Source organism: Mastigoproctus giganteus, chromosome 5 (genome assembly GCF_048544385.1).
Source record: "Mastigoproctus giganteus isolate SK-2022 chromosome 5, ASM4854438v1, whole genome shotgun sequence".
NCBI lineage: Eukaryota > Metazoa > Arthropoda > Arachnida > Uropygi > Thelyphonidae > Mastigoproctus > Mastigoproctus giganteus.
In genome coordinates, this window is record NC_143579.1 from 136,380,837 (window position 1) to 136,397,561 (window position 16,725).

Genomic DNA, 16,725 nt, shown 5'->3' on the forward strand with positions numbered 1-16,725 from the left:
ACTATTCTTCTAACTCTTGTATTGATGATGTTGGTAATCCACTTACTGCCATTTCCAGCACTCCATTTAACGTCTCCTGTTGTCTTCCGTCAGAAGAATTGTGAACAATTTTGATGCCAAGAAAATGCCAGATCCTTATGATATTTTCCACTTGTTCTCAAAACTTATTCTGCTGTGTTTACTCCTGTTCTATGGAGCCTTTTCATACTTCTTATAACAGTTCTTTGGATTACATCTCCTCTAAACAGCTACTCGCTCTTTACAAATCTCAACTCTACCCACCGTCCCTTGGAATATCGTTCTCGCATCTGGTGCAGTGTCCTCATACGTTTCTAGACTCAATTCAAAAGAGGGCATTTCTGTTAATTAATGACCCATCTCTTACAAAGTCTCTCCACACTCTTTCTAATAGATGTTCTGTTTCTGCTACATGCTTTTCTATAGATACTTCTATGGTCACTGTTCTTTTGAATCAGCATCTATGATTTCTCCTCTCTCTTCTAAACCAGTCCAAACACATGCTGCAACCAGTCAGCATCCTTTTATTCAACTTCAAACTAACAGAACCAACTTTACTTCTTCCTCATTTATTCCTTCAACTTCCATTTTCTTGAACAACCTCCATCACACACATTTTTTGAAAATTACAATCTACAGAAATTCAAGTCTAGTGTCAGCAAGTATTTTCTTTCATCTTCTCAACCTTCATGTGTGGTCTTCTGTTCGGCCATTATGTTCTGGCTCTCCAAGTGGTTTGATATCTTCCTGGTTATGCAGCTGGTCAGGATCTTGTACATTGTTGGGAGGCAGGTGATTGGCCTATATTTCGCTGGGTTTCTTGTATCTTCGTCTTTAGGCTTTAGATATGTGATACCTTGAGTGGGATTGGAACTGTATCTGGGTGCCTTATCATTCGGGTGAACTACTCTGCCAGATGCTTGTGTGTACAAGTGAGCTTCTTGTACCAGTGGTTGTGGACTATATATATATTCCTTGATTTCGCCAGTTGTGAGAGTTCTTGATCGTCTGTTTTACTTCTTCTTCCCAAATCTCCCATCCTCTAATTTCTTATACGTCCTTGGTTTTCTCGCGTTCTAGTCCTATCCAGGTTGCTCGGCTGTTATGTCTTACTTCCCTGCTCCTTATGTTTCCCCAGAATTCCTCAATCGTCTTCTTCTCTGGTGGTCTGTTCTCTTCTTTCCCATCTTCTCCGAGATTCCTGTCGAAGCCGCTTTGATCCTCATTGAAGATTCAGTTGTTTATTTTCCTCTGGGAGCTCTCTTTGTATCGGCGTAGTCTCTTGCTGAGTGCAAGGAGGTTCTGCTTCAATGTGTCCAAGTACTCCCTTATTCTCTCATTCTTTGTCTCATGCTTGCTGTGAACGCTGTCTCTCTCTTGAGGATGCTCTTCACTCTTCCAATCAATGTCTTACTTCTATTACCCCGTTGGTACTGGGTCAATTGGCCTATCTTGACTCTTAATTCTTCTATTGAAGTCTTGTTTCCTAAACTAGTAGTTCCTTCTGTTTTCGGTTCTTCTGCTGCTGGTCACTCGCTTCTCTTCAATTAATCCTCGTGGCTGCTACCACAGCACAATACACAGCTGTGTGGATAGCCTCCAGTGTTGCATCATTTCTGTCGAGGTAATGTTTGTTTGTTATTTTGGTTTTTAGGAGCATTAGCAACTAAGGCCATATTGCTCCGGGGATATGCGGTTGTCATTCCCTGACCTTTCCGCACCCTCCGTATTTGGTGGTCACGGGCTCGAACCCCGGTCTAATCAAGAAGCGTGTGCTACGCACTGCTGCTCCTACCCACCTGGCTACGGGGGCGCCTCGAGGTAATGTGTTATTATGTGCCAGTTCAGGTGGTCTTTGGCTCTCCACAAAGTTCTATTCGGCCTCTGCTTATGTATCACATGAGTCTTTGTGGGGTCCATTCCTTCGTGACGATGGTCCTTCTCTGGTCCGCTATACGCTGTTCAGTGACCTCAATATCTGAGAATCATTCCAGCCACTTGGTATGCAGTCTCGCCCCCTGTAAGTTGTCATATCGGTCTCCAGATTCGTTATTTCATAGTATGTTTGCATGATGTATGTATTCATTTCGATGCTCCACGTGGAAGAAAACGCCATGCATTGGTGTTTTTTTCCTTCATGGGTGGTCACTATCGCCGTTCCGCAGGAAGCACTTCCAGTTGGTGGGGCTGAATGGTCTTGCCCTTCTCTTGTGGGAGCCATATGGGGACAGCACCACTTGTTACATTGTCTTCCTCTGGGGACTGTCTCCAACTTTTTGAATCGACCCTGCCTAAGCCCTGAACGCTGGTCACTTTATCCTGTGCCACACTCGGTGCAGTATTTTTTCTCTGCAACATCATCCATCTCACCTGTTTAGCTTCGGCTTATGTCCAGTGGCAATTCTCATGGGTGACACCAGATGGCGCCACAATCTGCCTCAGCCGCCACTCCGACCTTGGGGTAGGTAGGTCCTTGGAGCAGCTTTCACGATGTTTATTTTTTTTTATTACTATTAATTTATTTATTATTATTATTGAAATGAAAAATTATAATTCCTCAGAGCGGTTGATACTAGAATATGCATATAGAGAACGGTTAGTATACAAAAGAGCTTTCGGCTGAGTAGACAGCCTTCTTCAGTTAAACATATTAAATGACAGTTAGAATGGAGATGTGCACTGCCAAGTTGGTGCGTGAGGCACATGGCTAATTGTTTGAGGTTGAAGTTTGTGACTGTGATGTACGGTGGTGACGCGGCCAGCGTTTGTCTATGGACAGAATTATTGCTTCTGTAATGGGGTTAACTTGACAACCACTGTTCCTGTTCAAAGAGGTATCCGAGCATTTTATATTTAACGATTCCAACCAGGTGCGCCATAGGTAATGGTGGGACCTGTCCACAACCACGACATCGCGGTGTGGGTCAATGTCGTGGTGGGTTGTCCAGACATGCTCGGCAATAGCTGAGTGTTCCACATCTGCCAAATGGATCGCCCTTTTATGTTCTGAGAGACGTTTCTCGAGCCGACGTCCAGTCTCTCGAAAGTAGCAGCTAGTGCAGTCACGGCAAGAGATGCGATAGACCAAACCGCTCTGCAGAAGGGTGGGGACAGGTGTTTTCACGTTGGAAATGAGAGAAAACGCAGTTTCTTGCCTGGGAGTTGGATGCACTTTATCCCATGTGATTTTAGGATTCTACCGATCTGTTGTGACAAATTGGGGTAGTATGGGATAAATGCCCTCGTGGATGACTCACCACTGTTGGTCGCTACGTTGTTGCATGCCTGTAGGCGATGGTGTCACATCGCCTTTTGGTGTCGCTATGTAGACGATGTGTTCGTAGTTATCCCTAGAGACTCAGGTCAGCGAATCCTAACCCACCTCAACTCACTATCACCCTTCATAAAATTCACGATTGAGCTGGAGTCAAACAACACCATACCATACCTAGATACCCTCGTCCGGCGCGAAGACACATGCTTGAAGATGATAGTTTATCGTAAACCTATGTGTGCTGGCCAATTTACCAACTTCTGGTCAGCACACGCACGGGGTCACCTCCTCACCACTGCCCGAACCTTGCTAACTCGCGCCTGGACACACTCTAGCTATGCAGGTGAAAGACGCACAGAGATCACCAAGGTCAAAGTGGACCTTGCGAGGTGTGGCTATCCCATCGACATCCTTGACAGGTGTGACCTACAGGCACGCGACAACGTAGCGACCAACTGTAACGTCAACAGTGGTGAGTTATCCACGAGGGCATTTATCCCATACTACCCCAACCTGTCACAACAGATCGGTAGAATCCTCAAATCACATGGGATAAAGTGCATCCAACTCCCAGGCAAGAAACTGCGTTCTCTCATTTCCAACGTGAAAACACCTGTCCCCACCCTTCTGCAGAGCGGTTTGGTCTATCGCCTCTCTTGCCGTGACTGCACTAGCTGCTACTTTGGAGAGACTGGACATTGGCTCGAGAAACGTCTCTCAGAACATAAAAGGGCGATCCGTTTGGCAGATGTGGAACACTCAGCTATTGCCGAGTATGTCTGGACAATCCACCACGACATTGACCCACACCGCGATGTCGTGGTTGTGGACAGGTCCCACCATTACCTATGGCGCACCTGGTTGGAATCGTTAAACATAAAATGCTCGGATACCTCTTTGAACAGGAACAGTGGTTGTCAAGTTAACCCCATTACAGAAGCAATAATTCTGTCCATAGACAAACGCTGGCCGCGTCACCACCATACGTCACAGCCACAAACTTCAACCTCAAATTAGCCACGCGCCTCATGCACCAACTTGGCAGTGCACATCTCCATTCTAACTGTCATTTAATATGTTTAACCGAAGAAGGCTGTCTACTCAGCCGAAAGCTCTTTTGTATACTAACCGTTCTCTATATGTATATTCTAGTATTAACCGCTCTGAGGAATTATAATTTTTCATTTCAATAATATGAATCCAGAGCGCATAGGCCTCTTTCACATATTTATTATTATTATTCAGATTTATTACTATTATTATGCTGGTAGTCCAGTATCGTATCCACTGGGCCATCGTGCCCCTATTATTATTATTATTATTATTATTATTATTCCGCTAGGGGGCAGAGAGTAAGCATGTCTACTCTATCAACGCTCTTAAAGAAAATAGGAAATCTTTGCCATTTGTAAGTTGTCTAATCCTTTCTTTTGCTGTTTATTTAGTGCAAGTGCATTAGCTAAAGCATCTTGTGTTGACTACTCCAAAGATTTACAATTATGAATCAAAATATATGCAAAAAGTGCAATCTACTGCTACATGTGGTAGAGGTGGTATGTCATGGCTGCAATTTTCGATGCTCATTGAAAGAACGAAACCTATAAAGGGATGGTGAAGCAGAAGAAACAGCAGTGGAGGTGTATATTGTGCAGGAAAGAAGAGATGGAAGAAAGAAGTGAAATTTCCTATTCGGCAGAAGATTTTCACGAATTGCTGAATTCAACAACAGGCATAAACGAAGACTTAGAGGTTACACAAATGCAGGTGAACACACTAAATTTAGAAGATGTACTAAGGAAACTATACAGTAAAATACATTTACTGGATTTACTAACAGAAATTGTACCAATAACGAAGAAAATGGAAGACCTCAAGACAGAAGTAGATGATATCAAAAATTCGATTGCTTTTGTCTCAGATTCCTTCGATAAAATACAAAATAGCATATGCAAGCTGCAGGACTCCAACGCTGCAATCAATAAAAGACTTGTGAATCTGGAAGCTTCTTTCAAGAAAAATTAGGAGAATTCTATTCTACTTAACCCACGGATTGACTCGATAGAACAACAGTTATTATTTTTTTTTTAGCCGCATGGTGCAAGGAAGCCTGAGGCTTTTGCTGCACCAGCCAAAAAAAAAAAAAAAAAAATTCTGAGTTACCCATGAGAGAGAGAGAGTGAGAGAGTCAGAAATAGAAGGAAATCACCAAGAAAGAGAAGAATTATGAATCCAGCTCAGGACCCTGGGTGTGCCAAGCCCATACTCACCAGATGTGAGCAAATAGTAGGATTAACAGGACCTAGAGCATGTTATTCAGCAGCTGGGGCTTGCATTAAAGCTACAGCACATTAACAAAGTGGAACACTACTATATACCTAACAACAAAAAAATAAATGACAAGCCTACACTAATTGTGAAATTTTCAAATCATGTGGTAAAGGAAAAAATGGATGAGAAAGGCAAAGGAAATTCGACTCACAGCAAATGATGTATTTCAGAACAACAGCAGTGCTCCAATCTACATAAATGACCACTTAACAACACACCTCAAGCAATTATTTTGGGAAACAAAACAATTAGTAAAAACTCACAGTTTCAAATTTTTATGGTTAAAACATTTGAGGATTTACGTGAAGAAGAATGACTCTTCAAGAGCCATAAGAATCTTGAGTTCAAAGCACCTGCAGCATATAAAATAGATTCCTTCATTGTGAATAATTGTAATTTCTTGAAATCTAGGCCTAAGGTAATATTAAGACATCAGGTATGCTTTTTGAGGAATCACAAACTTTCAATTCACTTTTACATTTTTTAAAAAATACAAATATCCAAACTCTTTTAATTGATAAAAAACAGTTTTTTCTGGTAGCTCTAAACATCAGGTCATTAAGAAAAAATTGGTTTAACTTTTTGCAATATATAAATGCAATGAAAAAATATATTTCTTGTATTTTAACAGAGGTTAACATAAAAAGTGATGAAATTGCCAACTATAATATACTAGGATATGACAAGGTCTATAAGTTGAGAGAGTTGAGAAGGGTTCGATGGAATAATAATATACTATAGAACATGCTATAAGGCAATACAGGTTTACCACGAGACTCAGTCTTGCAAAAACTGCTGTCTCAAATTATTAGGAGAAGATCCACAGAACACATTCATAATTTGTGCTTTTTATAGGCCACCATCAGATTCTATAAACACTTTTCTAATAGAATTAGATAACATAATTCTGCAATGGGAAGACATACAAGCTGATAAGACAATACTAGTGGGAGACTTCAATATCAATTTAATAAACGATGAAACAGAAAATGTAATACTCAGATATTCTGTAATCCTAAATAATTATGGATTTGAACATAGCTTATTTGGAACAACAAGGCAACAAAGGATGGAGGGAGATAGAACAGTAAGCTCCTGCTTAGATCATCTTATAACAAATATAATGTTGAAGTATTCAAATTCCTACATACTACTAAATCAACTTTCAGATCATAGAACATGCATACTAATAATAGATATGTACTCAAAACAACACCCATGTGAACATAAAAAATTAACAAATGTTGCGAAGAACAAATATTTATCAACAGGCAAGCTGAAACACAACACAGAAAACATGTTTAGCAAGGGTTAACATCTTACACAACTAATGTAAATGTCTTTTCAAATAAAATAATACAAACGATAAACAATTCGAAGATTAATATGGAGAGAAAAATATATCTCTCAGCTTGCAACACAAATTCTAGGAGTAGCAGGATTAAACATAAGAAACCTTGGATGACAAGAGAAATAGAAGAATTTTTGGTACAAAGAGATAAATACTTCAGGCAGTATACAGGCAGTATAGAAATTGTCCATCAAAGATAGAACATTATCACAATTATAAAACAATTAGAAATAAATTGACAGGTTTGATTAGAAAACAGAAAAACACTTACTACAATCAACTTTTTTATGGATAAACAGATAACTCAAAAGGATAAATTGACCATATAAATAACCTACTAAGTACAAGGAAGAAAAAGTCAATGGGAAATCAAATCAAAACACTATTAGAACAGGTATCTGGTACAAATAAACAATATGAGACTGCAAACAGATTTGTCAAAACTGTATTAGAGCTCAGCAGATACAATATACACTATTGCCAAGACTACCTTACTCAAAAAGATAATCTTCCTCAGGTAGTGAACTCCTGTGTAATCTTTGCTCCACAGTACACGGAGATTCTCAAGATCATAGAACAGTTAAAGAACAAGAAATCTTACTGACTTGACTGTATTACAGTAACCGAAGTAAAGAGAAATAAAGAACAGCTCACTGTTCTCTTGGTGGAGCTTATAGCACGGATGATGGCGTCAGGAGTCTATCCTACAAACTTACTTTCTTTTAAAATAGCCTATGTATAAAAAGGGACCACCTGATGACTTTTGTAATTATAGACCAATAACAATACAGTCAGTTATAAATAAGATAATAGAAAATTATATATTTACCCATATAAGTAAATATCCACATCAATATGGACTGTCAAATAACTCTCTATTCTCATATCAGAAGGGTAAGAGCACACCGACATTATTGGAGAGTTTAGTAGACTCTTTTAACTTACATTTGAACAACAATAACTTCATAATGATCTTATTTATAGATTTGACCAAAGCATATGACTTAATTGATATCTCAATCTTGAAACAGAAATTACTGAAATATGTTATAAGGGGAACAGTCGATCAACTCTTAACATCTTATTTAATCAAAAGAAAAATCACAGTTGAAGTAGAGAAAACAAAGGGAAAATCATACAATATAAAGAGAGGAGTACAACAGGGCACCCATGCAGGGCAGATCATGTTCAACATCTATATAAATGACATATTCAAAGTGATTAAGAACTCCTTTTTAAAAATTTATGCAGATGATTTAATCTTAAATACAATTGGAAAGAACCTTACAAAAATGGCATTAGATTTACAGCAGGATGAAATACATTTACAAATTGGTTATATAACAATAAATTAGCACTCAGTTTTCAAAAAAACCGAATTCTTGGTAATTAGACCACCCTCACCAAACCCAGGACACTCATCCCTCTATTAAATTACATATACATGAATGCCTGCATGAACAGAACTTCCAGAATTGCAATTGTCTATCAGTTGAAGAAGTTTCAAATCACTGTTACCTTGGGTTATGGATAGACTATAATCTAAGTTGGGCAATGCAAATAACAAATTTGTACAAAAAAAATGAGATTTTATGTGTACTCTAGGTGGTAGACGACTCTCATCAACCGGTGAAATACCACCACTTTGCTTATTTGAAGCTTAAAGTGGTGGAACCCATTTTTAGTCTCTAGAGCAAAGTTCCAGTCAAACCTTCCCTATCTCTTCCCCATCATGCAGTATGATTGATGACTTTTGAGGTTATGATGAACATCGTGGCAAGATCCAATAATCCTTACATTTCAAGGGTACAGCTCTAAAACGGTGTTCGCAGGCCGGCCGCTAGTTAGTACACCGGACCGAACCTGTTGGTAACTCTCTAGTAGGCTTCTGGATCAGCTAGTGCATATAGTGACTGGAAGGAGTCCGAGTAGTGTGTATGCGGGAAGCGTTGTCAAAGCCACATTATGTCAAGGGTCTGGGTATATTCTTACCACGTGTACGACATATCCCAAAATTTCATTACTTCATACAGCATGTCCCATCCACTTTTTCTTACTATTGAATACACCATGAATTGTCAAACTAATAGAGCAAGCTTATCTGCGAAAAGATCTAAACCTCCCAAGCACTTCGGCGCCTCCGTAGCCAGGTGGGAAGGAGCAGCAGCAGTGCGTAGCACACGCTTCTTGATTAGACCGGGGTTCGAGCCCGTCACCACCAAATACGGATGATGCGGAAAGGTCAGGGAATGACCACCGCATATCCCGGAGCAATATGGCCTTAGTTGCTAATGCTCCTAAAAACCAAACAACAAACAAACAAACCCAAGCACTTCCAAATTCATTTCACAAATATACGTAGTCTCAATTCTAATCTCAACTATGTCCGTTTCCACTTGCAGTCTGCCAAACCCCATGTACTTGCGAGACAAAATCTCGGTTATCGGTTGATTCAACTACTGCTCATCTCAGATGCCCAAATTATTCGCTGTATTAGCATTTAGCATTAGCATTAGTAGAGGCATTTCATGCAAGAAAGCAAACTTATGCAGCATCAGCCAAAAAAAAAAAAAAAAAACAATAAAAAAATAAATAAAAAATAACCACTTCTTCTTCACCCCTCTGTTCGTTCGAAATACCTGTCCAGCTGAGCCTTAAACTTATTTAGGCTATCAATGTCCACGACAAGGGATGGAAATCGGTTCCACCAACCTACCACCCGCTGGCTAAAGGCAAATTTCTGCACGTCTATCCTACATCTGTCTTTCCTCAATTTGAATTTATGCCCTCTCAGGTGATTATTCTGAGCAAGAGGAAGAATCCCATCGGCATTAAGCATGCTCAAACCATTCAAGGCTTTATACACCTCTGTCAGATCACCTCGCTGTTGCCTAGTCTCCAGACACTGTAATTTGCAAAACTTAAGCCTTTCTTTGTAAGAGCACCCTTTGTTCCATTCACTAATCTTGTTGCCCTTCTCCGTAATCGTTCCAGCAGCTCTACATCCTTCTTGAAATGAGGCCTCCAGACCTGTATACAGTACTCTAGATGTGGCCTGACCATTGCCTTATACAAGGGAATAATCACCTCCTTATCCCTGCTAGAAAAACTCCTATAAATCATTGACAATACACAGTGAGCTACCCTTGCAGCCCATCTGCACTGCTCAGAGAACTTCATATCTGCCTGCACAACCACCCTCAGGTCCCTTTCATTCTCTACCACTGTCAGTGTAGTACCACAGAGTTGATACATTGCTCTGGGGTTGCTGTTTCCCATATGTAGACTTTACATTTGTCAATGTTAAACTTCATTTGCCACCTCTCAGCTTATCTGCTCAACCTTTCCAGATCCTGTTGCAGCAGCATAGTGTCAGTAGTGTCCTTAACAACCCTGCCAACCTTTGTATCGTCTGTAAACTTGGACATTAAGCTTGATATACCATCATCCATATCATTTATAAATACAGAAAACAATAATGGACCCAATACTGAACCCTGAGGGACTCCACTAATAACATTAGTCCACGATGAGCAGTGTCTATTGATTATCACTCTCTGTCTTCTCCCACTCAACCATCCCTTTATCCATAGTAGCAATTTGCCTCCAATACCACGTTGCTCCAATTTGTGCAGCAGTCTTCCATGTGCAACAGTATCAAAAGCCTTTCTAAGATCCAAATATATGATATCAAAGTTATTTCCTGCATCCAGTTGCTTTGTGACCACATCATAGTATCCAATCAAATTGATCAGGCAAGACTTCCCCTTAACAAAACGATGCTGTGTCTGAGCTATAACTGAAGTCATGTCTAGATGATCCTGCAGTGCTTCTTTAACTAGTGCCTTCATTAATTTTCCTGGAACAGAAGTTAAACTAACAGGTCTATAATTACTTGTGTTGCCCTTTGATCCTCCTTTGTGAATTGGGGTCACATTTGCACATCTCCAGTCCATGGGTACCTCCCCTGAGTCCAAAGAAACTCTAATAATTATGGCTAACGGTTTGCTTACTTCCTTTGTTGCCTCCTTTAATATAACTGGATGGATCCCATCCACCCCAGGCCTTTTTTATGTTTATCTTCAACATTTTATCCTCTACTCTCCTCTCAATTATTACAAAATCATCCAGCTTACTGCCAGAGTTAACTCACCTCTGGCATTCCCCTCCCTGAATAACTCCTCATGGGTGAATGTAGAGTCAAAATACTCATTTAACCACTGGATATTGATCCAGTGGACCAATCTGATTCATCCCCTTCCTTCTAGAGTTTACATAAGTAAAGAACTCTTTGCTGTTTTTTTTTTTTTTTTTGCATCCTTTGCCTGCCTAATCTCCTTTGTGACTTGATTACAGACCAGCTTGTATCTATCATAGACTTCCATATCACCCATTAATGTATATGTGCCCCATGCATTTTTCTGCTCTGTCATATGTCTCATTAGTTCATCTGACATCCATTTAGGCCTAAACCTTGAACAATATTTCTTAGTTGGTATGTAAAGCCTAGTAGCTTCCAAGATAAATTCTTTGAATGCTTCCCATTTTGAATTTGCTGTTGGTAACATTTGGTCCCACTGTAAAAAAGTAAAGTGCAGCCATTATCAACCCACTGCAGGATGGAAGCCTCCTCAACAATTCATGCTGAGGGAAATGGACCATAATCTGCCACGCTGGTCCAGTGCGGGTTGGCAGATCGACCGTATTCAGCAGTCAGGGGCTTGAACCCCGGTCTACTCAAAGAGCGTGTGCTACTGCACTCCCGCTCCTGCCCACTCGGCTACGGAGGTCCCACTGTATAGAATTTAAATACTGTCTCAGACCACAGTAGTCACCTTTACGAAAGCAAAAACTCTTCCCTTTACCCTGATGGTAGTTACCACTTTGAGTAAATCCCACTTCAGCACACTGTGATCACTGCCACCTAGTGGTTCCTTTATCTACAGATTCTTAATACATGAAGAATCACTACTGATAATCAGGTCAAGAGTATTACTCCCTCTAATGGCCTCCCGAACATGCTGATGTAGAAAACAATCATCCAATAAATCCACAAAAGCCTTGCTAGCGTCTGAGTGACCAACCCACAAATTCCGGTCAATATCTGGGAAATTAAAATCCCCCATTATAAGAATCTCTGATTTACTGTCCCACTCTATTTTCCTGTACAGTTCCTTATTATACTCATCAGAGTCATTAGGCCTATAACACACTCCTACTCTCAATTTTGATCTCCCAATGCTTATGTCACACCAAACTGACTCGACACTGCACTGTCCAGCGATGTTGACTGGCTTGACTTCCTTGGATTTTATGTGTTTTTTAACTAATAGCATAACCCCTCCTCCCTTCCTATCCTGTCTATCCTTCCTGTACACATTGTACTCCCCAAATTCCAGCTCTGCATTCCTTATATCTGTGTGACACCACATCTCTGATATCCCAACAATATCTGCCTTTGATGTTCTGAGCAATACCTCAAATTCATCAAATATATTTACCAAACTCCTAGCATCGGTGTACATGCAAGTATACATGCACCTGTTCCTATTCTTAGCTACCCTAACACAACCCATGTGTTTACTTGTACCGCAATGACTCCCAGCAGGAAGTACCCTGCATCTTGTTTTCCAGTCTGCTGGTCTTTCCAATAGAAACAGTGCAAGAATCACTTTCACCTCTGCCATAGGGCTACTGTTAATCTATTAGTCCTTGTATTCCCCCAATCTAGCAGTTTTCCGACCCACTTAACACTGCCTCGATAGCATCAGCAAATATTCTTGCACCCTTTCTATTTAAGTGTATCCCATCCCCGTAGAAGCAGTCTCTCCTGTTAACAAGTACAGACCAGGCTGAAAAAAATTCAACCCCTTGAGCCTTGCACAATCTTTCTATGGCCGAATTGATCAACAAGGCTCTTATCATATACTCCCTCCTGTCGTGTCTGGGCAGAATTGCGGACACTTTCATATTCAACCCTAATTCACGGCTTTTTTTCAACAGTGACCTGTGCTTGTTAAGTAATTCTGCCGGTCTCCTACTCTTAATATCATTAGTACCAACATTTACAACAATATCACCCTTTGTGCCCTTAAAAGATGATATCTGCTCTACAACGTCATCAACCTTTGCCCCTGGTAGACATGCCCTGGTCCTGTTCCACCTATCCTTTTTATATAGCATGTTCCCTGTTTCCTTGATAATAGAGTCGCCAACAACTGCTAGTTCCTGTGGGACCAGCAAATCATAATTTTTATCATTATGATTTCTCTTCTCTCTGATTATTACTTTTTTGCCCAATGTTCATTGTTATTTATTTACTAGATAAATAACAATGAACATCAACAAAAAAGTAATAACAATAGGAAAGAGGAGAGAAAAGAAATCATAAAAATAAAATTGATAAAAACGGACAAGCCACTGTGCAAGTGTATAAATTCAACTACCTGGGGAACTATGAGAACAGATAATGTAAACTACAAAAGAAACAATGAAACAAACAGAACAGCCATCAGATGCTTATCAATGAAACTAGAGGAGTTACAAAATTAATAAAGAATTAGAAATTAAACTGTACCCCACAATAATACAAGTTATAACATATGGATAAGAAACTTGAGCAGTGAAACAGAAAAGAAATCAAAAGAAAACCCTTTTCTTTTGATTTTAATGTTTTCCATTTTTATATTTCTCTCTCTTACTATTGCTATATTATCTTTTTAATAATAGTTCAGAAAATTTATTTCTCTCTCTGTTCTTATTAAGCCAAAAGCTAATTTAAAATCAATAATGCAAAAGAAAAAATCTTTTATTTTTCTTATTGCAGTTGGGTTATCTGTAATGTAAATATTTGGCCAACAATAGATTTGTTTTTCCTGAATCCTTCTTGTTCATGGGTCCTTAGTTATATGTTATTTTATTTTTGTGTCATGTCACTCATAGCTCACTGATCAGTTTTGCATTACTGTCATTCTTGTTTAGATTTTTTGCATAATCTCTTCACTAAATTCTTCAATAAGTTGTACCTTAACTTATTATTGCTTGTGCTTTCTCTATTAAATCATTTTTTGCCTTTCTCTTTTCCTCACATTTGTTTAAACTTTCAGGATTATCTATTCATTGTTAGGCTTATAGTATTTTTTGCTCTCTCTATAACTATTTCCTTTTTCTTTCTACAGTATTCTTTTATGTTCGTTTGTTAATGATAACATTTCTGTCTTGATTTTACTCTTGAATTGAAGTTGCAGACCAAAGAGAAGTACACTAAACAAAAAAATAAAATATTCAGTGTGGAAAACATAATGCAGTAATGAAAAGAAGTATGTAATGCAGAAAATAAAAACAGAATACAGTAATAAAAACATGTGAGGCTCATATCAAAGATTTGTTTTATAATTCTGATATGCTAATTTTATGAATTTTATTTTTATGAATATTAAAAAATGAAACACTGAAATTTTTTAATTGCAAAGAAGTCAAAGATATTTCTTTATTTTAGATCCCAGCCTTCTGCACAATCACTTTGCTAATGGGCCTTCAGCTACATCTGTGTCAAATTTTCATGATATGGTCCGTCAGCCATGGTTTATTGCTCTTATTGGTGGACTTCTGTGCTTGTTATTGTCCATATTTTTCATTGCCTTATTTTTAAGACGGAGACTTGCATGGAAGAAAGCTTTAGGTGCTCATCTCACTGGTAAATATGTTTTTATAAGTAATATTTGTATCCTATTTTTTATCTCAAAATGCAGAAATATACAAAAAGTTACTTAATTATATTTAAAAAGACTGAACTCTACCTAATTTTGATGTACAGTACTTCGAATTCTGTTTAGGAGTTTGGATTGCAGTCTTTTAAAATTTTTTTGAAGATGTAGTTGCCACAGCCAAAAGCTAGTCTCTAGCTTGTAGGGTTGGGGGAAAAGAACATAATAAAAAATAAGTCATCTGGAACATCCATTATGCAGTAAATTTCAGTCACATGCTGAGATCAAAACAGTGGTGGTTAAACACCTTGCTAGAATCAGCTGCATACTTTGATACTGTATGGTCCATTTAAATTAAACTCTGTGAAAATTAAAATATTTGAAATTTCTCTACTTGATTAATTCCTATCTGTGTGTTAAATTAATTATAAAATATGTATTGTATTATGGTTATAAACAGTATCGAAAAAACAAGAGATGTTAAATTTCCATGTCATTCCCCAAGTACACCTGATTTACAAAAATCATGCATCAAACAATGCTCTATAAAATGAACAATATAATGTTTTCAGAACCTTTGAATATTTATTTATTTATTCACTATTTTTGATAAATGGGACTGATTGTTTAAAAAAGAATAACGTTTGCAGTATTGATGTTGCATAAGAAACTAATTATGAAGTGCTCTCTAAAATGCTTTCAGTAATTAGATTCCTCTTGATCTTTCAGGTTATGTAAATAATGCATATAGCATATGCCATGCTGTTGTAGTATCTTACAGTGTAGTAAGTGGCTTATGTGGTGTATTATTTATATTTAATACAAAAGAAAAGTGTAGCATGTTTTTCTCTTCTTTTTTTTTTTTTCAACATTTCTTTTCCTCACCGATAAGGATTTCCAGTCAATGGAAAGTCATCAGTATACAAGAGGAAAAGAATGGGCGAAAGAACTGGACCTTGGGGAACATTAGCATTAGTGGAGCAGTTAAAAGACAGACATCCATCCACCATCAATTGCAGTGAGCACCCAGAGAGAAAACTAGATAACCAATTGCAAAAATCAGTTGGCAAACCATAAAATGGAAGCTTGTTTAGAAGACCTTTATGCCAGACATGATCAAAAGCCTTTGAAATATCAAGAGAAATGTATGAGTTTCATAAAACGTTTTCATTAAATTTGTCCATGGACGGGTAACATAAGCCAGTATATCTATCACCAGTGGATTAACACCAATGGAATCCATACTGGCGATCATTGATCACATGGAAGAGTTGGCGGTTAATAGATTTCTTCGTTACTTTAGAAAAAGTAACGAAGTAAGAAAAGTAAGAAAAAAGTAAGAAAAAATGGAATGATAATTGGATGGGAAGGATTTGTCACCCTTTTTAGGAACTGGCTGGATATGAATAAATTTCAAAGTAGAAGGGAAAACACCCATAGAATAAGAAAGTTAAAAAAGGCAAACAGAACAGGAATAAGCTCAGGAGCATGGTTTTTGATATCATCAGGACCTGTCACTTTCTTGGCACTAAGACTGATCAAAATTCTTCTGACGGAAGACCACAGGAAGTATTGAATGGAGTGTACTGGGAATGATAGGAGATGGTTTACACGAGTTGGATGAAAAGTAGAATGCCAGCAGGTTAGCATTATCTTTGACTGAAGTGACAGTAGAACTATCTGGTTTTGAGAGAAGACAAATAGAAGCAGAAAAAAGTTTTGGCCAATAGCTTTATAGGCAAGAGACCAGAATACTCAACTACCATTTAAACAAGAAGCAAGTTTTCTTAGCCTACTCAAAATCTAGCTTGGGCAGATTAATAACTGCTTTACAATTGTTACTAGCTTTGATATAGGCAGTAAAATGAACATGGAGATTTGGATACAAGCCATTTGCGATATGCAACATTCTTATCTTGAACAGCCTTAGTCACATTTATTGGAAAATCAAGGTCTGGATAAAGGACAAAATTATAAGGTGGAGTGTGGAATAAAGGGAATAAATCTCTAGAAGAATTTATTTCAGTGTCACAATCTCAGAAAATATT

General features: G+C 38.5%; 1 protein-coding gene across 3 annotated transcripts in view; it reads left to right on the plus strand.

Annotated features, from left to right (window-relative positions):
- The window catches only part of LOC150085722 (roundabout homolog 1-like), a 1,418,757-nt gene that overhangs the window by 1,036,455 nt on the left and 365,577 nt on the right, over positions 1–16,725 (plus strand). For all 3 annotated transcript variants that reach the window (XM_090374199.1, XM_090374201.1, XM_090374202.1), the window contains exon 16: positions 14,470–14,667. In XM_090374199.1, coding sequence (XP_090230325.1) covers positions 14,470–14,667 — 198 coding nt within the window. The remainder of the gene's footprint in view (positions 1–14,469; positions 14,668–16,725) is intronic.